The sequence below is a fragment of the Aythya ferina genome (genome assembly GCF_964211825.1).
Source record: "Aythya ferina genome assembly, chromosome: 24".
Taxonomy (NCBI): domain Eukaryota; kingdom Metazoa; phylum Chordata; class Aves; order Anseriformes; family Anatidae; genus Aythya; species Aythya ferina.
In genome coordinates, this window is record NC_140322.1 from 950,033 (window position 1) to 969,475 (window position 19,443).

At 53.0% G+C, this 19,443-nt stretch overlaps 2 protein-coding genes across 4 annotated transcripts; one reads left to right on the forward strand and one right to left on the reverse strand.

The window, feature by feature from the left end:
- The first annotated feature begins 4,313 nt into the window (after positions 1 to 4,313).
- Positions 4,314 to 10,795, forward strand: SYNC (syncoilin, intermediate filament protein). 2 transcript variants are annotated; one of them, XM_084496880.1, is made up of 4 exons: positions 4,314 to 4,422; positions 6,451 to 7,945; positions 8,961 to 9,085; positions 10,242 to 10,795. In XM_084496880.1, exons 2-4 carry the CDS (start codon positions 6,458 to 6,460, stop codon positions 10,303 to 10,305), a joined length of 1,677 nt encoding a protein of 558 aa, XP_084353006.1. In that variant the 5' UTR covers positions 4,314 to 4,422; positions 6,451 to 6,457; the 3' UTR covers positions 10,306 to 10,795. The 2 variants fall into 2 exon arrangements, with proteins under 2 accessions (XP_084353006.1, XP_084353005.1); XM_084496879.1 differs by lacking the exon at positions 4,314 to 4,422 and adding an exon at positions 4,826 to 5,382.
- Positions 10,796 to 11,232: 437 nt separating this feature from the next.
- RBBP4 (RB binding protein 4, chromatin remodeling factor) lies at positions 11,233 to 19,435 on the reverse strand. Of its 2 annotated transcripts, none has more exons than XM_084497071.1 (12): positions 19,303 to 19,435; positions 18,645 to 18,792; positions 18,110 to 18,255; positions 16,659 to 16,832; positions 15,615 to 15,730; positions 15,292 to 15,452; positions 15,043 to 15,169; positions 14,858 to 14,935; positions 13,652 to 13,728; positions 13,487 to 13,544; positions 13,264 to 13,374; positions 11,233 to 12,396 (listed from the first exon to the last, which is right to left on the reverse strand). In XM_084497071.1, exons 1-12 carry the CDS (start codon positions 19,316 to 19,318, stop codon positions 12,331 to 12,333), a joined length of 1,278 nt encoding a protein of 425 aa, XP_084353197.1. In that variant the 5' UTR covers positions 19,319 to 19,435; the 3' UTR covers positions 11,233 to 12,330. The 2 variants fall into 2 exon arrangements, with proteins under 2 accessions (XP_084353197.1, XP_084353198.1); XM_084497072.1 differs by having other exon boundaries at positions 18,645 to 18,789; positions 19,303 to 19,402.
- Between the last annotated feature and the right edge of the window lie 8 nt (positions 19,436 to 19,443).

The window sequence follows — 19,443 nt, forward strand, 5'->3', positions numbered from 1 at the left end:
CGACGGAAAGTTTCTGCGGGGTCTGGGTGGAGCCTGAGGCCTCGCCGGCCTGCGGGAGGCCCGGCCCGGCCCGGCCCTGCCCGGCCTCCCGCACCGCCCCCGGCTCCGCCCGGGCCCCGCAGGTGGGGGAACCGAGGCCCGGAGCCACCTGCGGGGCGCTGGGGGCCGGGGATTGGGGGCTGGGGGCTGCAGCTCGGGGTCGGCCTCCGAATTTCCCCCCTCACCACCACCCCCCGAGCCCCTCTCGTGAGGGGGGAGCACACCGGGGGTCGTGTGTTTGTGTGAGGGGGGTCCCAGTGGAACCCACACAAAGCTGCCCCTAATGATGCAAGACCCCCCCCCCCACACAAAAAATAAATTATAAAGGGTTTGGGGGTTGTTTATTCCCCCCTCAAGGCAGGGAGCTGTCACGCTCTCCCCAGGAGCAGCGGTGGAACTGTGAGGAGCGATTTCTGCCCTCACACAGAATCAGAGTCACAGAAAATCACAGTCACAGAAAATCACAGAATCCCAGAATTTCTAGGTTGGAAGAGACCCCCAAGATCCCCCAGTCCAACCTCTGACCTAACACCGACCAGTCCTCCACTAAACCATATCACTGAGCTCTACATCTAAACATCTTTTAAAGACCTCCAGGCACGGTGACTCAACCCCTTCCCTGCGCAGCCCATCCCAATGCCTCGCAACCCTCTCGGTAAAGAAGTTTTTCCTAATATCCAACCTAAAATACGCAGAGCACAACCGCCGTGGTGGGCTAAAAGGGGGTGGCAGGGCACGCCAGAGCCGCCACGCACCCCATATTGCTGGCAGCAGCCCCACGGGGAAGGTTTCTGTGCACTCTGTGGGTTTGGGTTCCCCATGAGGATGCGCTTCCTAATGGGAGAGGCTGCGATGTGTTTAAAATGCATCCTTCCCGGAGGCTCGCGCTCGGCCTGGCTGCGTGCCCGGGGGAGCGTGCCAGTGTCTGGAAATGACTAGAAGAATTTACCAAACAAGAAGCCTGCCCTCCCGTGGGCTGCCCTGCACACCCCTGGCCGGTGCAGGCGGTGGGATCCGGGGCTTGGCACCACGGCTCCTGCGGTCTCCCAAATCCCGGTGTCCTGCTGCCGTTCAGCATTAACAACACTGGAGCACGGGGATGTGGGGCCCTCCCCCAAAAGATCACCTCTCTCTCCTCTCTCCGCTCCTCAGATTCAGCAGAACCAGTTTTAAAAAATATTTTTTGCACACAGTTATGGGGCATTGTCCAAATAGGAGAGCGAGGATCGGTCACTGTCATGTGGCAGCGTCTAACTGGAGCTCAGCTCCCATGGGAGCGATGCTGAGCACAGGAGGGGACAGCAGCTCAAAGCCCTGCCTGTCCCCATGGAGGTGGCATCCCCAGCAGCACCCAGGGGTGCCACTAACCACACGCTGCAGCCCCTGGGCAGTCACCAAAGCTCTGCCACTCGCATGTGGCTGGCCCGGGCTCAGTGCAGTTGGGTTCCCTCGGCCCTTTCCCTGCCCACGTTCCCTTTCCCTGGCTGGAGGCAGTGGGACGGATCCGTGCTTGGGGCCAGGCACCTGCTGGCTCCACGGGCATGGCCTCGTGACTCATTAACGCCTGCGGTGCCTGCGGGCAGTGGGGACAAGGTCCTTGCCCAGCCGCCCACCCTGCTGAGCCCCAGCGGTGCCGTCTCCCACCCCAAGGCCCTCCAGAGCCAGAGCTGTTGCTGGAAACCCCCCTCCAACAAGGGACAGAAGCCAGAGCCGCTGCTCCCCGGTGCTCGCCCCAGGAAATGGAAAAACCCAGCGCCGAGCCCTTTCTGCAGCAGTGCCCCCGTTAGCGATCGCCAGGACACAGAGGCCGTTTGTTGCGGGGCTTAAAATTAGCTCTGCACTTGCTGCGTTAGAAACGTGTTTTATAAAAGCCGGGGGAGTGAAAGGGGACGGCGCTTTGCTCTGGTGTTCAGCACACACTGAGGGCAAGGGCGAGGGGTTAGCGGCAGTGTGCATCCCCCCCGGCCTGGTCCCTGCTCCTCCGTGCACCCCAGGGTGCTGCGTGGGTGCTGTGGGCGTTATTTGCCATCAGTGCCCCGTGGGCCGGCAGCGAGCAGTGCACGGGGCAGGGCTGGCACCAAACCAGGCTTCATCACCGCTGTGTTAAAGATGCCTCAGGCCCGACCCCTCCACGTCAGCCCCTGCAGTGCCCATCACGTGCGGGGCTGCTCGGGGAACCCTGCGGCTGCCGGGGGTGCTTGTGGGGGGCTGAGCCCGCACGCTGAGCTGGGCACCTGCACGCACACAGCCATGTACACACACACACGTGCACACAGCCATGTGCTTGTGCATAAACACGCACACACACACACACCGTAGGCATGGCCAGAGCGTGGCCGGCATGTGGGGGACGATCCCATCGCGGGGGTGGCTGCTGCAGGAGCGCCGCCGGGACAAACGGGCTTGACGCAAGCATTTAAAGCCGATATCTGGGTTGTACAAAGGGAGATAAAGCAGAAGCAGCACAGTTCGGGCAGGCACTGCTGAAGGCTGTGGCACTGGGTCCCCAAAAGGGACAGAGCTCTTGTCCCCGCTGCGCTCCCTGTCCAGGCCAGCGTCCTCTCAGCAGCAGCGGTCGCAGGAGCGGCGCTTTCCTGGTTCCCCCTCGCCGCAGCACCCAGATAAGCGGAGCCGCCGGCGCCTGCAGCCTGGGGCAGGGTCCAGCCCCACTCCCGTGCAGCCGCCAAGGTCCCCGCTGGAGCTGGAGCCGTGGGCGGACGGCGCCGTTGGGCTCCCGCTTTCATCTCTACCCAAGGCCCAGCTGGGTCCGTGCCCACACTGCCCTCTTCCTCTTCCTCCTCCTCCTCCTCCTCCACCTCCATCCCGCCGGTGACCTTGCCTCGCTCTCGCACAGGCCCTGAGCATCCTTATCTGGGAGCTTGGAGGCAGGTCCGGTGGAAGCAGGGTGAGCCCCAGGCACTGGGTCCTGGGACATGGCCACGGCGCTTGCTCCATGCTGGCTCCCACAGCGGCGTCCCCACAGCTGCTGGCGTCTCAGCTCTCAGCAGGGAAACTGAGGCAGGAGGTGAGGGCAGGGGCCGGAGCGGGTGCAGGGTGCAGGCGCCCTCCCCACCCAGGATCTTTCCCTGGAAGCGCTCCCAGCTCTGGCGATGAATCACGCTTTCCCCCTGAGCTCCTGCATGCAGGGCCGGATCCAGCACTGCTCATGGGGCTGAAACTAGACTCCCGCAGCCTCGGCACGCAGCCCGGGGTGCTGAGCCCCATGCTGGGACCTTGTCAGCCACGTGTGGGGCACGGGGCTGGCGGCACCACTCCGAGTCTCTGTGGTTCGGGTGGGCTGGGTGCCCTGCGGTGCTGCATGCACCGACCGAGCCACGGGAGCTGCCGAGGCCATGAAGCCTCCCTGCTTCCCTAAGCCTGTCCCCGAGGATTTTTGGGGACAGCTCCGGGATGGAGCCCTGCCCTCAGAGCCCAGGATCCATCCCTGCCCTGGGGCCAGCAGCATGAGTGGCAGGGGCACGAAGGGGCCACGCACTGATCTCTCCCAGCTGCCTTCAGCCCTTGCCAGGCCGGTGCCAGGACGCAGCAGGGGGTGGAGGAGCGGCCGGAGACGCCGTGGTTTATCCTGTTCCAACAGCTGGAACATTTCCCCTCCCAGATACGCTCCTGCCTTTCGCTCTCCCTCCTGTTTGCCGGAGCAAAGTCCAGGGCGGCTCGCACACGAGGGCGTCGCACCCCGTGGGACACGGAGCCGCAGCGGGTCTGACACCCGAGCCGGCCGTTGCCTGGTTATATCCACAAAACAGCCGGGGCTCTCCTCTTACCGGGGACAGCTGAGCCCCTGCAGCCCCCCGGCCGTCCCCTGGCAGGTGCCCAGGCGCTGCCGTCCTCCCCTCGTCCCCTACAAGGGTTTGCTGCCCCCGGCCCCCCTGCCCCGCAGGTTTCTCCCCCCCCCCTTGGCAATCCCGGGTACAGATGTATATTTATACGCACAACTTGTCCGAATTAACAGCATTCCTCTCCTAGTGAGTCAAAAGCCTCAGCACGAAGAGAGGCGCTTGATGGAAAAAAAGAGAGAGCGGGGAATAAAAAAAAAAAAAGGGAAAAAAAAAAAAAAGGTGGGTTGTGCTGAAAAAAGCAACAGGGCCGAAAAAAGCCAAACACCCAAATCTTCCCTTTCCTTTTAAAGCTCTGCTCCCCTGCACGCGTGTGCCAGCAGGCCCGGGAGATGGACAAGAGCAGTTATTTTAAACCCGGCGGCCAGCAAGGTGACGGAGGTGGTGACGCGGGGCCGGGGCCGGGGTGGCATTTGGCGATGTTGCAAGCTGTGGTGCGCGTTGCTGGGCGATTTTGGGGCACGTAAGCTGGTGACTTCCTGAGCCGCGAGTGCCGACTTCCTGAGCGGGCAGTGCCAGGGCGGAGGTAGGCTGCGTTTCGCTCTGATACATTAATTAATTTGGCTTTAATCGGTCGCTTCTGCCCTTCACCTCCTCCGGCCCCGCATTAGGGGTGGCCACACCAAGTGCCCACTGGCCACGCTGCCCCCCTGGGCCACTGCACGCACGCTGGTGTGGCAATATACCTAAAATACGCACTACGGGTAACTGTATGTTAATTATAGCACCCCAAAGGGTGGGGTTAGGGTCCTGCAGGGAGGGCGGGTGGGTGGGCAAGGGTGGAAAGCAGAGCCCCAAGAGGCGAGGGCAGCGGTGATGGCAGCGGCAGCGCCTGGGAGCGTGGCCACGGCCCCCAGCCCCTGGGGGGAGAGCAGAAAGGGGGGCACGGGTGGGAAACGGGGGCTGTGCTCTGCAGGCACTGGGACGGTGGAGACCTTAAGGTGCTGGTGTTTGATATACTCGCGTGCTTCAATAAATAACAAGTGTGTTAAGACGCCGTGCTGCCAGCGCCCCGCTAAGCCCCTGCTCTGTGCACAGAGTAAGGCCGCACAGATTCACAGCCACGTGCTGCGTCCTCCCCCGTGCCCCTTCCAGACGCCCCCGCTGGACACAGACCCCTGCAAGTCCCAGGGAGACCCCCCCCTGCCCAGGGACCCCCATGTCCCCGTCACGTTTCCCCCTCATAGGGCTGGCAGGGATGCTCTGGGGACGTGGGGCTGCAGCCAGCCCTGCGGCTGCTGCTGCCAGGGATGCAGGCATGGCCCTCCCCGCCCTCCTCCTCCTCCTCCTCCTCCTCCTTCTCCTCCTCCTCCTCCTCCTCCTCCCAGGGCGGAGGGCGGCAGCACCCGCAGCTGGCGCTGCAGCCGGGTGAAGCGGCTGCCGGGGGAGTCTGATTTCCAGCCCCGTGTATTAATAACCCCCACCCGCCCCATGCTAAGCCCATGTGCAGCACAGCGCCGGGGGCACCGGGCTCCTGGAGAGCAAGGTAGGAGCCGGGGAGGCGTGGGGGGAGAAGGGCTCATGGGGGGGGGCGTGGGGCAGGGCAGGGCGCTGTGAGACCCCAGGGTGCTGGGCTGGAGAGGGGGTGCCGAGGCTCAGCCCCCCCAGGGGGCATCGCAGGCACCCAGAGAGGGGGCGAGGGGGTGGCAGGGGGAGCACGCCCCGGAGGCGCAGCTCGGAGTCAGTAAGTTTGGAAAATAAATGCTGGCAGAGGAGGGGGGCACGCTAAGCACTGCGCAGCCCCCTCCCCACCTTTCCCCACGCTCCCCAGCTCCAGCGGTCAGGCCGCTGGGTCCGAGGCTGCGATGTGTCATCGCTGCAGAAAACTGCCTTATTAGGAGAGAAAGTACCGGTGAAAATCTGTTCTTTCCTTAAAGCCGTTGCAGCGAGCCGAGGCCGCTCGGTGCCAGCCCGCGCTCATTCCTTTGGGGATGACGAGATATGAGCTCAGCCCGCGGGGCCGGGAGGTGAGAGCATCTCCCCGCTGCCCCCGTGGCAGAAAAAAGCCCCCGCCGGGCCCAAGATCGTGCTCAGCTCCTGCCCCAAATAGCACCCGGGTGATCGTGAGCTGGGAACGTTTTGTGGTGGCAGCAGCAGGTGCCCGCCGGGGATAATGCCCGGCTCGGATGACACTGCAAAGCCGGGGCTGCCGCGGGCCCGCTGCCGTGCTCTGCTCCGGCCTCAGCCAGCACGGAGCCCGCCTGCGCTTTAGCAGCGCATTCCCCTGCCGTGAGGTTATGCCACGGAGCTGGAATCCGGGCACGTTGACTGGGAGCGCCTCACCGGCCGTGCCGTGAGAGCCATCAGCCACTCCGCTGCCATCCCGCCGGTGCTGGTGGTGCTGCTGGGGTGACCCACGCGGGTCGTTCCCCGTTGTGGGGACAGAAGTGCTGCTGGATTTTGAAGCACTCACTCTTCCTCTGCCCCAGTCATTTGTTTTGGGATGGTTTCGCTCTTTTGTTTTGGCCCACGTTGAAGCAAAAGGCTTGGGTCAAAGTTGTCCTCGGGCCACGCAAGCGGCACCGCGCTGGCTGACATCTCCTCTCCTTTACAGGGACCTGATGGCAGAGCCAGAGCCCCCTCCAGAACCGCGGCTGGATGAAGCAGGAGCGGCCCCGGCCCCGCAGGGAGAGGCTGCGGGCGCTCCTCCACACCCAGAGGCTCCACACAGCCCCTCGGAGCCAGCGCTGGGCGCGGGGGCTGCTCCTGCACACGGGGGCAGCCCGGGCACCTGCCGGGAGCTGCAGGCAGACGTCGGGGACGCTGCCTTGAACCTCAGCATGCCAGGGCCACTGCTGGGCGAGCACGAGGCCGGGGCAGGAGCCCCGCTGGATGCGGATGGGGCAGGAATCCCACTGGATGCAGAAGCAGATGGAGCAGGGATCCCGCTGGATGTGGATGGGGCAGGGATCCCGTTAGCTGTGGAAGCAGATGAAGTAGGGATCCTGCTGGACATGGATGCCAGTGGGACAGGGATCCCACTGGATGTGGATGGGGCAGGAATCCCACTGGATGCAGAAGCAGAGGGGGCAGAGATCCTGCTGGATGTGGATGCAGCAGGGATCCCGTTAGACGTGGAAGGAGATGGAGCAGGGATCCTGCTGGACATGGATGCCAGTGGGACAGGGTTCCCGCTGGATGTGGATGGAGCAGGACTCCTGCTGGACGTGGATGCAGACGGGGCAGGGATCCCGCTGTACATGGACACAGACGGGGCCGGGATCCCACCAGAGGTGGACGCAGAGGGGGCAGGGATCCCGCTGGACATGGACGCGGAGGGGGCAGGCACCCCGCTGGACACGGAGGGCACGGAGTGTCGGTGCCTCACCCTCGAAGAGCTGGGCGATTACTTCCAGGAGTGCATCGAAGCCGTGGAGCAGCTGGAGAAGGAGCGCGACAGCCTGATCGAGGAGCTGGCCCAGCTGCGGGAGCCGGCGCTGCAGGAGATCCGCCATGCCCACGAGGAGATCCAGGCCGCCTGCCGGCTGCTGGCCAAGGTGGAGCTGGAGAGAGACAACCTGAAGGATGAGATCCGGCAGATCAAGCAGAAGCTCTTCAAGGTGACGAAGGAGTGCGTGGCCTGCCAGTACCAGCTGGAGAGCCGGCGCCACGACCTCTCCCAGCACGCTGCCTACCGCGGCGAGCTGGAGACCCAGGCCGGGCAGCTGTCCGGCGAGCTGTCCCGCCTGAAGGAGACCTGCGAGAAGGAGAAGGAGGCGCTGCGGCAGCGGCTGGAGGCTCCTCCGCGTCGAGAGGACAACCAGTACCTGCAGGAGAGCCGGCGGCTCTCCATGGAGTTCGAGAGCTTCGTGGCGCAGAGCCGCCGGGGGCTGGAGGAGCACTACGAGCCCCAGCTGCTGCGGCTGCTGGAGCGGCGCGAGGCCGGGGCCAAGGCGCTGCAGGCGCTGCAGGGGGAGATGCAGGGGATGAAGGAGGCCCTGCGGCCCTTGCAGGGGGAGGTCAGCCGGCTGCGGCTGCAGAACAGGAGCCTGGAGGAGCAGATCGTCCTCGTCAAGCAGAAGCGCGACGAAGAGGTCGGGCAGTACCGGGTAGGCGTCCTCGGCGGTGTGTTCAGGTTTGGGGGTCACTGTCTGGGGGCACCAAGGACTGGGAAACCAAAGGGCTGGCTCGTAGGGATGAGGGGGGAGCAGGGTGGATAAGGAGGGCAGCGAGGTGAAATATCTCCCGTGGGTTTCAAGTCAGATGTGTCCCCCTCCCTGAGGATTTACTTCATGCCCCTAAAGAAGCCCCAAAGTCTAAAACTCGGTGACTCAGCATCCGTGCCTCGCTTGGTCTGGATGCTCAGCATGAAAAGACCATTACAGAGGCATGAGCAAACATTCTGGCTTTTGGGAAGACTTCCAGGGCAGGCCCACGCGTGGGTCAGCAGGCTCCAGGTGAGGCCGTGTCAGCCCAGAAACCCGCAGACACATCCCCATACCCCGGGGGGACAGAAGGGAGGTGCGGGTACAGCACCAGCACCGCAGCTCAGCATTTGATGAGAGCTGCTTGTGGGTGCTGGAAGAGAGACGTGGGGCCGTGCCAGGCATCCCCCGCATCACCTCGTGCAGAGAGAAAATGCAATTCAATATCCACAAGAGCACATTTGGCAGGGTGGCTCTGCTGCCCGTCTCGCTGCCAACATTCCCGGCCACCGCTGCTGTCCCCACGGGTCAGGGCTGTGGCTGCAGCATGGGGACCTCCAGGGTCCCACCTCGCTCGGCAGCTGGGATCTTGGGGAGCCCCTGGTGTGCCTCCACGTTTTCTTCTTCCCATTCCCGTGTTTATCTTCTCAAGGGTTTTAGATTTACACAGCGCTGACAGCTTTTCAAACGCACACCTAGCAGCGTAGGGGACAAATCCAGCCAGCAGGGAAGCCAAAGCACGCGCTGCATTCCAGCCCTGGCTCCCACCTTCGTAGGAAAGCAGAGCTTTTCTGCAGAGGCTTCTTAACACCATTTCTGGCAGCCCTCAGCCTGGCTGCCCCTGCCTGGAGCAGAGCACGGACGGGCAGAGCCCCGTGGGTGCTCCCCCATAACCCGGTCTTGGCTTCTTCGCCCCCAGGAGCAGGTGGAGGAGCTGGAGGACAGGCTGAAGGAGCTGAAGAACGGCGTCCAGCTCCAGCAGCGCAAGAACCAGGAGCTGGAGGAGCTGCGGAGCAGCCTGCACCAGGAGCTGTCCATTTACAAGTCAGTCTGTCCGTCCCGGGGTGGTCGGGGAGGGCTGGCAGCGGGCGAGCCCGGCGCTCCTGGCCCCGCACACGCGGACGGCACGGGCACGGGCTGCGGCCGTGGAAAGTCCGACCCTCTGCCATGCAGCGATGTCATGGAAAGTTCTGTGCAAAATAGAAGCAGGGGCTGCCTTCCAAGAGGCAGGCGCGGCAACTTGAAAAAAAATATTTCCCTAGGAACACATGGGAGGGAGAGGAGAGTTCTCGGTTGGGGAACGTTGCTGCAGAGGCTCTTCAACAGAGAGAACCGCCTCCCTATGAACCTACACGGCTGCTTTCACTCCAGACTTCTTTACTACACAGCTTCTAAAGCTCCAGAAAATGCCCCTCAGTTTGGGGACTATTTTACTTGCCAGACTTTGCACTGTTGTGCGTTACTCCAGTCTCAGCTGTGCACATCCTTAAACATTTTCTGGAGCTTTACTGCCGCTGTAGGATTCCTTTTTCCCCTTCCCCACGCACCACGGGAGGGCATCCCCACCACCAGCAGCTGCAGTTCTCTTTTTTCCATGAAAGACTGCAGCGTGATAAGCCAGGGCGAGGCAATCTTCCTGTTTCAGCCTGTCACATCAGCAGTCACTGCAGGATTTATTAACGCGGGTAACCGCATTGACAGCTCTGAACAGATCCCAACAACCCCACGTCTCTGCTGCGTGGGGTCTGTGTGATCGCAGGCTGCAGAGGCCAACATCCAAGCTCAGGTGCAGCTGCAGGCTCTAAATTCCTGGGGATCTGCAAATTGCCATCACGGGAAGCAACAGGGCTCCAGATTTCTTAAATGTCAGGGCACCTCGAGTTCCACGTTTGAACCAGGGACCTGAGTTAGGTACATCTGAGCTGCCCCCTCCTGCAGCTTGCACCAGACCTCAGGTTCCCTCCTGCCAGAGCTCGTGTGACTGCCAAGGGCTCTGGCAGGGCTGCCCTGCGTCTGCACAGCCACAGCACCGTGCACTGAGCCAGTTTTAGTGTCAGCTGATTGCTTTTCTTCCACATCATGAAATGGAAGATTTTTCAGAAGTAGTCTGTCCCTGTTGCCCGTTTTCTCCAGCCAGAATACTTTACACATTGCATATATTCCATATTCCAGACCCTAAATTCACTTTCTACCCACACAGGGGCTGCTTAGAAATCTATGGCCACCTCTGCAAAAAAGAAGAAAAAGCAGATGAAGACTGCTAGAAATGACACTCGTCCTCTTCACAGCAGAAGCGGAGGATAGAGGCAGCTGCAGGGGACGTTTCCTTTCACTGCTTATCTCCTGCTGTACAGCAGCTGCCTGAAGTCAGGAATGCCAGAGTGCTGCTGATCTTCGAGTCAAACTGCTTTTCCACAGAGGAGCAGAGAAAATTATACTTGCACTGAAAAATGGACACATATGAAGAATAATAATGTATGTTTTGCTGTGTTTGGAAAACGTTATCTTGTCTTGTTCCATAGCTGGATTGTAAGCCTGCACAGAAGGTGTTTGGGAAGGCAGTGTTGGGGGTTGATTTTTGAAGTTTACATACAGGTGAAGCTTTATCCTTTTAACAGGACTCTTTTGTAACTCAAGTGCTGTCTGCTGTATTGTGACATGCTCCAATGTGGGCCACAGAAACTGAAGCTTGTGGATAAAAAGGTTTCCACTTTATATAAAGTCTCACACTGAAAATAAAGGTCAGTTTAAGAAGCTTTTGATTTCTCAACGTTGTGTCTCAAAGAAAAATAAGCTTGTGTGTCAAACCATGGTGCGTGTAAGGTGTCCAACTATTCATGCTGCAGACTACTTAAAAAAATATTCTTGGGTAAGAGCTAAAGACAGACCTAGTATTCAGACAGCAGCACACCTGGGGGTAAGGCACACTCCCTCCCGTGCACTCCCAACTGCTTGGAGCTATTAAGTGCTTATTGCACAAAGCAAGCAGCAGAAATAAGAGGAGGTGGCGTTGAAGAACATGCATTATGAATGTAAGGACTATCCATCCCAGCACCTACCCTCTCGCAGGTAGAGATTACGCCCGTGCTTTATGCTTGCTTTCTCTGCTTTCTGAAAAAAATAGTTTACTCTCAAGAAAACTGCCAATGCAGAAGGAAACCATCAGCACAAAACCACACAGCAATGCAGCGTTTATGTAGAAAAAATTTATTCCATCTGAAGCACTTACACGCAATTAGTCATGAAGAACATGGAGAGTAACAGGTTGCTGGTGGAACAGGACACCCTAGTGGAAGATGTGCAGGATCTAGTGGTCAAGGACTAACTCCTACAAAAGGTAGTTCATCCACATGTAATTTGTAATTTGCTTTACATGTACCAGCTACCAATGCTGTTTTAGATTACTGGGCATGCCATCTGTGGGACATCAGCTGGTAAAAACATACACCTTTACAACTTGGTGGCCCCAAGTTTTAAAAACCATTTCACAGAAAGGAAAGAAATACATGTGAAAACACAGCTCAAGAAACACACAATAGAGCAAGATACATGGAAGGTGAGCAATGCTCTGCAGGAACAGCTAATGTACCCGAACTGCTGTCGCCCAGCAGACGGGAGAAGAGGGATAGGACCAAAGGAAGGAATGAAAAACCCAGAAGTACCAGTAGAGAAAAAATACAGAAAGAAATAATTTCAGTTTAAGTCAGAATCTGCTAGTCTTTTTTTGCGCCCCCCCCCCCTTTTTTTTTTTTTTGTATCTGCAGAGGCAGAAAAAGCCACACAGGTACAAATTAACTAAAGGAATCACAAGACTTCTCAGCTGTACTGAACAGGGCAAGACCTTCCACACTCCATTTCTGAACTGCCAGTGGATTAACACTTGTATCATCTCCATTGGCTTAAGCATATTCTGGCAGCTCTACTGATTTAACTTTTGTTTAAATTAGGCAAAAGCCCGTAGCCGTAGCAAGCTAAAGACAAAATAAGAAGAAGAAGAAAAAAAAAGTTTGCTCTGTATGAGGAAAGCAGCTAAAATGGGACAGCCAGCTCTATACACAAGAGGTTGCTGTAGGAAATATGACCAAGGAGCTACAGTGCAGAACCAGCTGAGTTGGGCTAAGCCCTTTTCTTAGGGAGTACTCACTGTCTGGGATAAAAAGCAGTCGATGGTATCTACAGAAGGATGGCTGAACACAAAGTCTACGTGTGTCTCAAAACCAGTGTTAAGTCAGTATCAGGTTGAGAAGGAAGAGAAGGAAAAAAAGACTAAGAACAGGAAGAGTTATCATCTAGGATCCTTGACCTTCTGGATCCACGCTTCCTTCAGGATCTTCATCATTGTATATGTTCTCTGCCTGCAAGACAGAAGCGGAGGAATTGAAGCACTTAGCACCTCATTTAACAGGATTCCACCTGCTAGAACACTTCCAAAAGTTCTGGCAGTCTTCTATCTGCACACGTAAGTTACCTACCCCTGATCCCTCAAGGCTATTTAACATAAAGGCTGCAACACAGATTTCTTTTTGGAAATAGCAATGTCTTCAAAACATTTGAGAAGTACTCTTAAGTTACCATAGCTTGTTGGAATCTGACTTCTTACAAGTGGGGACCACTGCAGGGCTTATTTCAATTAAGACTACCTTGTATATGTTTAATAGATCCTTTACTTTGCTGCAGCACCTTCCAGAACTATACCGAATGCTGCTAAGACAAAGCCTCCGTGAACCAGTCTATAAATAAACCAAAATTAGAAGAATGGTCTTTAAGGTTATTCGAACTGCACAAGACTGTTCTCCAAAACTTTCAACAGCTGGTAATTTAAATAAGCAAGCTCTTTCTACTCACCGCTACCCCTCTCCATCCACAGGAGGATATTTATATCATTTGCAAACATTTCATTTGTTATGACAGTAACTAACAGAAACCTCAATTTCACTTAAAAAAAATAAATAAATATATATATATATATATATTCTAGCACAGAAGGAAAAAGAAGTACTTCTACACCAGTACTCTCTCCTTTGTTTTCCTTTTGAATAGAGAAATAACACAGTTTCTCAGTATTTGTAAACCCTTGTTTCTAGCAAATGGATTTCACAACCCATTTGAGACTTAGGCAGCTCTACAAAGTCATTCCAAGAGCTGTAAAGCAAGAATGCTGAAATTCAGGCAGTTCAACACTCTCTTATCTACCACTTCCTGCACTTTCCCAAACAACTTACCATTTGCCAGACTTGCATGATATTATCTTCTGATACAGAACAGATTACCCAGGGTTCGTTGGGATTCCACGAGAAATCAGATATCTTTGCAGTATGACCACCATGAATAAACTATTACAGGGGAAAGAAAAAAAAAAAAAGTGGTGGTGGTAACATTTTCAAATCTGTGTTACAGAGATGAGTGATATAGGTCAAAACAATCAATGAGATTCAAAAGACTTACCAATAGCTCTGGGGGACCATCTTCAGCATCCTCAGGGGACTGTTCTTCTCCAATTTTACTTTAAGAGAAAATGAAAAGGTTGTGTTTATTTTGTTGTTGTTGTTGTTTGTGATGCAGTTCATCAATAATATTTTGTCATGACAACTTGACGAATTTGGGATTTACCTCAAGTCCCAAACATTTAGCCTGCGGTCAGTGCCACTGGAGGCCAATATAGTTTCATTATGGGGAGACCACTGAACCTACAGACAAGGATGAATTTAGAAAGCAGATTAGTTTTAAGAAGCCATAACACTGCTGACATTCACAGCAAACACCACTGTATCTTACGAGAGCTTTATGAAAAGGCAAATTGCTATTAACTCAAAATATGAATGTGCTCAACAATTACATTCTAAGATAGCGATTAGTTTATATAGTCACGAGGCATTCGAGCACCAAAATGGTACCACACATAACCTCTCCTCTAATGAACGCCACATATTAAGAAGCATAAACAACTCTCAAGGATATTAGCTACTCCTTAATAAGGACTGCACGAATATAAACTGCAGATTCCTTAAATAGTAAGTATGGTTTACACATGAGAAGAAAATCGCTGTAATACAGCTTAACTGCCCAAAAGCTCACATTAACCATGGCTGCTGGAGATAAATCTCTCCAAAACATACCACTCACTAGGATCACAGGATTACAAATTAAGACAATTCTGCATGTTAACCTGACATTTAAGACTCTGGTTACCTCTGAATAAAATTATGTACAGAATCTTTTAAGTACCAACCCTTCCACAAAAAAAAAAACCTTCTACATATTTTGGTTCTGACTAATGCATGAGCTGGAGATGGAAATATTGTAACTGCTAAGCACATGCTACTAATGATGTTAACTTTCTATATTTACAACCAGCAAAATTAGCAATTATTTTTTTGTCACAAGATGGTCCAGCAGTCCCTTTTAGTGATTACCAGCTAAAACCTTCTTCCAGGACCAAGCTGAGAAGATGAAAACACTGCAGCCATTTCATTGTGCCTCCCTGCTTCAATCTGCTACCATGAATAATTTACATTTACTCTGTACTGCTAGTATTTCACTCTTAACATTGTGGACAAAACTCTCAAACATTTCCTTGTTACATTCTGACCCTGGTTTTCTGGATACTCTGAACTGTGCTGGAGTCACCCCCACACGGAAAGCTACACATCTCCACAACAATAAGCCAGGAAATTATAAGCAGATGAGAGAAAAGAACACGAGGGTTTCAAGCACAAGTACACTTAATAAAAACATAGAGGAAAAGAATACTTTTCATTTTTTCCCAGCCATCTAAGTAGAACTAAGGGCATAAAAGACAAAGATATTTTGTTGTACCTGAAATATCTCATCTTTATGGGATTCAAAGGAGTGCAACTTCAGTTTTAAGTTCCTCAAGTCCCATAACGCGACAGTCTAGTCAAAGACACAAAAACATTTTTTCCTGAAGTAACCAATATAACACATCCACATTTACACATCAGAAACTAAATAAATATGTTCCAAGTTCAAGGCAGACCTACCTTGTCAGCTGATCCTGTAGCCAGGATAAACTCGCTGTAGGGATTGAAAGAGAGGCAGTTGACTTCAGCTGTATGAGCATCCACCGAGTGACTAGGTTTGGAGGTGTTGTTTGACCGCGTATCCCAGCTGGAAGGAGAAAGGAGAATGGAAATAAAGGCTTAAAGCCAGTTTTACTGATGGAATTGGAGGCAACTGGGAAAGCAAAGCATACAGAAGTGCTCATTTTCTAAAGACAGTACCCCACTTACATCATGAGCTTCTGATCATCAGCAACAGATCCAAAAAGAGATTCATGGAGCAGGTGCCAAGACACATCTTCCACTACCGCTGTGTGCCCTGTGAAGATGGTCTTCGCATCCACCACTTTACCTTCTTTTGGAACAGCACTAATATCCCACAAGCAAATAGTCTTAAAAAAAAACAAAACAAAACAAATTTGAATCTTGAGACAGAAATTCTCATCACCTCTCCTGCCTCCTCCCCCCTCAAGAAAGAAAAACATTTTTAACCTTTTGCCAAGGGTCACAAATAAAGTGCAGGTCGTACCCCAGCTAATATTTAAAGTACTCACATGATCATCAGAAGCACTAAGCAAATGCCCACTCAGGTTTGGGTTCCATGACAGCCCATAACCTTCTTTCTGGTGTCCACGAAGACGCAGATCAGGGTTACACTCTCCAGAAGGGTCTGTAAAACAGCAGCATAAGAACTTCAATGCTTAGTATCACTTTCAGTGCATCATGGAATACCTGGCATTAAGTTTTACTGTGCTTTACTAAACTTTGCTTTCTATTGCCAACAGGATGCCTCTTTGTCCTTTTGAGCATTATGCCCACCCTACGAATCACCTCATTAAAACAAAATGCAACAAGACAGCACAGAGCAGTTTGTCTGCTTAAACAGACACAAATTGCAGATTTTTTCAAAGCTGCAAATTTTTAGGCTGGATGACCTAGCAGTGGCCCTTTCTAAATTAGCGCTATGTTACCTGCTGAGGAGTCAAAGAAGCCCAGTAGCCACCTTCAGACTCTGGCACGATGCACCTGGTCTAGCTGGATGAAGGAGCAGCAGCAGCCCAACCCAATTACTGCTCAGAAAATTCTTCCTAAATATTCTGCTGGTGGAGTATTGTTCTTTCTCTCATCATCTCCAACCCTACTTCAAAAGCGATAAATACACTTCTGATCTTCCCCGCAACTGGCAGAACTAGTTACTCTGTGTGATCTTGCCAAGCTCATCAGTAAATGAGAGGTAATATCCTTGCAGATCAAGACAACAGTTCAGCTACCCCGATCGTATCATTTCCAGCAAGCCACCTTCTACCACTCCAAATATCATCACATACACTGACATGGCAAACACACTAAGACAGCAAGAAAAAAACACGTACCTTTGTACTGATACACATCAGATATCTACGTTCACGTCTCTACAAAATAACCTTTCACACTAAATGCCCACTTTCCTCTAGAATTACAAGTGATATAGAATCCACAGAAGTTTTCAACCTCTTTTGCACTACATCAGCTTTCTCTTAAGAGTATTTTCTTAAGAAAAGGATGTCGTTTATATTCTTATGACCTCTGAAGCACAGACATGACAAAGATTCAGGCACCTGGCTTAGAAGGGTGTTTGGTGTAATCGAAGACGAGGACGTCGCTGGACGGAGTCTTTGTGGCAATGATGCAGGGGTTCTGTGGCATGTAACGCGCTCTGTTCACTTCGCCCTCGTGATTTATCTTGATTTCAATTTCAATTTTTCCACTAACTGACCCAAAGCCTCCAAACTCTGGAAAAAAAGAGGTATTTAATAGTTGTAAATAATTAGTCATTTTCAGAACAAGACACAAAGATCCAGACTCAGTTACTGGTACTACCAAGGACTTATTTTGGGTGAATAGTCATAAGAACAAGCAACTAGAAGAACACAGTTTTCAAATGGCACATTGTATTAAATATCTCTATTTATAACATAAAAACATCAGGACTTTGGCTAAGTTGAGAGACAAACTGTTTTCCCCTAAAACAGCACAAGACCCAAATTCATCCTACCTAAAATTTTGATCTGTAATGAAGATATGTGCTGTGTATTTGAAATGAATGTGTTGTAATTGCACTTTCAAATATAACGAAGTTCAGCCTTGCAGAACAGACAAAATTCTGATATAAAGAAATTGCTGCACAAGGTTTAAAACGTGAAACTACGTAACTTGCTAAAGCCACCTTATATATCTATAGTTAGTTATAGTAACTTTCTATTTTAAGGAAATTGCACAGCAACATTCTTGCAAAAAGGCTTGCAATTTCCTTTTTTTTTTTTTTTTTTTAAAAAAATCAGAATAGTGTATTTTTGAGAAGTATCAAGATAGAATGGAAACAAATTATTTATTAGACAACATTGTGTTTATCAATAACTGAGAAGCCCAAAGATCAAAACACAAAATGCATAATCCAGGCTTCTGGTAAAAACGAAAGCTAAAATTAGGTGGTTGAGGACTTGCACCATGTAGAAAGATTGATTCAACCAAACAAATGTGAGAAGTGCCTAACTTGGAGCAATGCTGACAGCCAACTAAGATTACAGAAAGCATCAAATTCAAGGCCAGTTCACTGAACAAAATACAGTCATCTTTTCATCCAAGCCAGGCTGGCACAAGTATCAGGCAGCAGAATTCAGACTAGAGGAGAACATTTGAAATGATACACTGCTTTGAAATAAAACATCCTTTTACGTGAGTGACTTTCTCACTGAGTTTATGTAATGCAAAAATGATGATAAAAACCAGGTTAAGCAGCTCTCCAAGAAATTCATTGTCAACTCATGATGAAAAATAGAGGGGTGAAGTTTTTCCCTGCATGCTTTTTCAGCAGGTCTTCCAAGACATTATGCAGATACATCAAACGTGATATTTGTCCGTTAAGTAAGGATAACAGAAATAAACTGGCCAGTTCAGGAGTAGTATCTGAATTTTATTGCCTGAATGTTAAGAAAAGAGAAATATTCTACTGAGAGGAGGAGGAAAAAATGGTTAAAATTCCGTCTGGCTGACACCTTTGGCCCCTTACCTCCTTTCTCACTATCATAGTGCGAAGCATCAAACTGCGCGTCGTCATTCGGCAACTGCACGCTAGCTATCACGAGATGATTTTGTTCATCTGAAGTATGGGTGCCCAGCACTAACCGATGAATACTGAAGTCTTTGCCCTCAGGTCTGCAAGAGAAGAAAGTTGAATGAGAAACAAAAGGGATTCACATAAACACTGAGCTGACCGCAATAGCTTTTGATGACAGTGATTATACTGAAGTTATATCTACATTTATTTCTGTGTTAGAAGAAAGGAGACTTGTTTTTAAAGAAGGTGAAGTGGAAAGAAGAAAAGCATCAAAATCAAGGGTGTGAAAATGTCTTCTCAGTGATAAAAGGCTTTTATTTTCACAAAATGAAACTGACTCTAGTATTTGTGGTCCTCAACTTGCTGATGGCAAGGCAAGGTAAGGATACAAAAAGCAATTAAGACAGAAAAGAATCATGTAATGCCTTACTTCAACAAAAAAGGATCCTAGATTTACAATTTATCGTGGTTTAAAGGAGCAGCTCACCTTGTGACATCCGGCAGCCACTGCGCAGTCAGGCTGGGCCACTCCAGAGCATGGGTCATAACCAAGTCATACAAGAAGGGAGTATTCTTCTTCCATATTTTGTACTCTTCGTTGATCACACGTTCCTCCACCGCATCATCAAAGGCTGCTAATTTTTTTTTTTTTTAAGAAAACACACATTAGCGTTGCGAATACATTTATAATAAGCACGCAATGTCACAAACGGGCACTGAATGGAGAGAAAATCATTACGGGCACCGCTTTGTGGTCAGCCTACCCTGCGGGCACAACCCCGGGCCCCAACCCCGCTGCCTGAGGCGCTGCGGGGCCCGGAGCGCCCCGTGCAGGCGGGGGCGGCCCCGAGCTGCTACCGAGCGCCGCGGCCTGGCCGGAGCCTGGACCCAGCGGCCCGCAACCCCCCGGGGCTCCCCGTGCCCGGGTGCCACCCCCCAACCCCCCTCAGCCCCTTCAGGCCCCGCCGCATCCCCACAGGCCCCGGTCGCCCCCCCCCAACCGGGTGCAGGCCCCACAGGCCCGGCGAGGCCCTGCCCGCCGCGCGCCCCCTGGCGGAGCCGCCCCAGGCCCCCGAAGGCTTCCCCCGAGCTCGGCGGGGCCCGGCTGAGGCCTGACGGAGCATCGGGGCCGGGCCGGGCCGTACCTTCCTTGTCCGCCATGGCGGGGCGGCGGCGGGCGCTGCGGGGCCGCGCGGAGCCGTCAGGCCGCGGCTCTATTGTTCCCTGCCCCCGCCGCCTGCCGCCCCGGCGCGCCGCGCACCCCCCGTTCGCGCGCCAACGCCGCC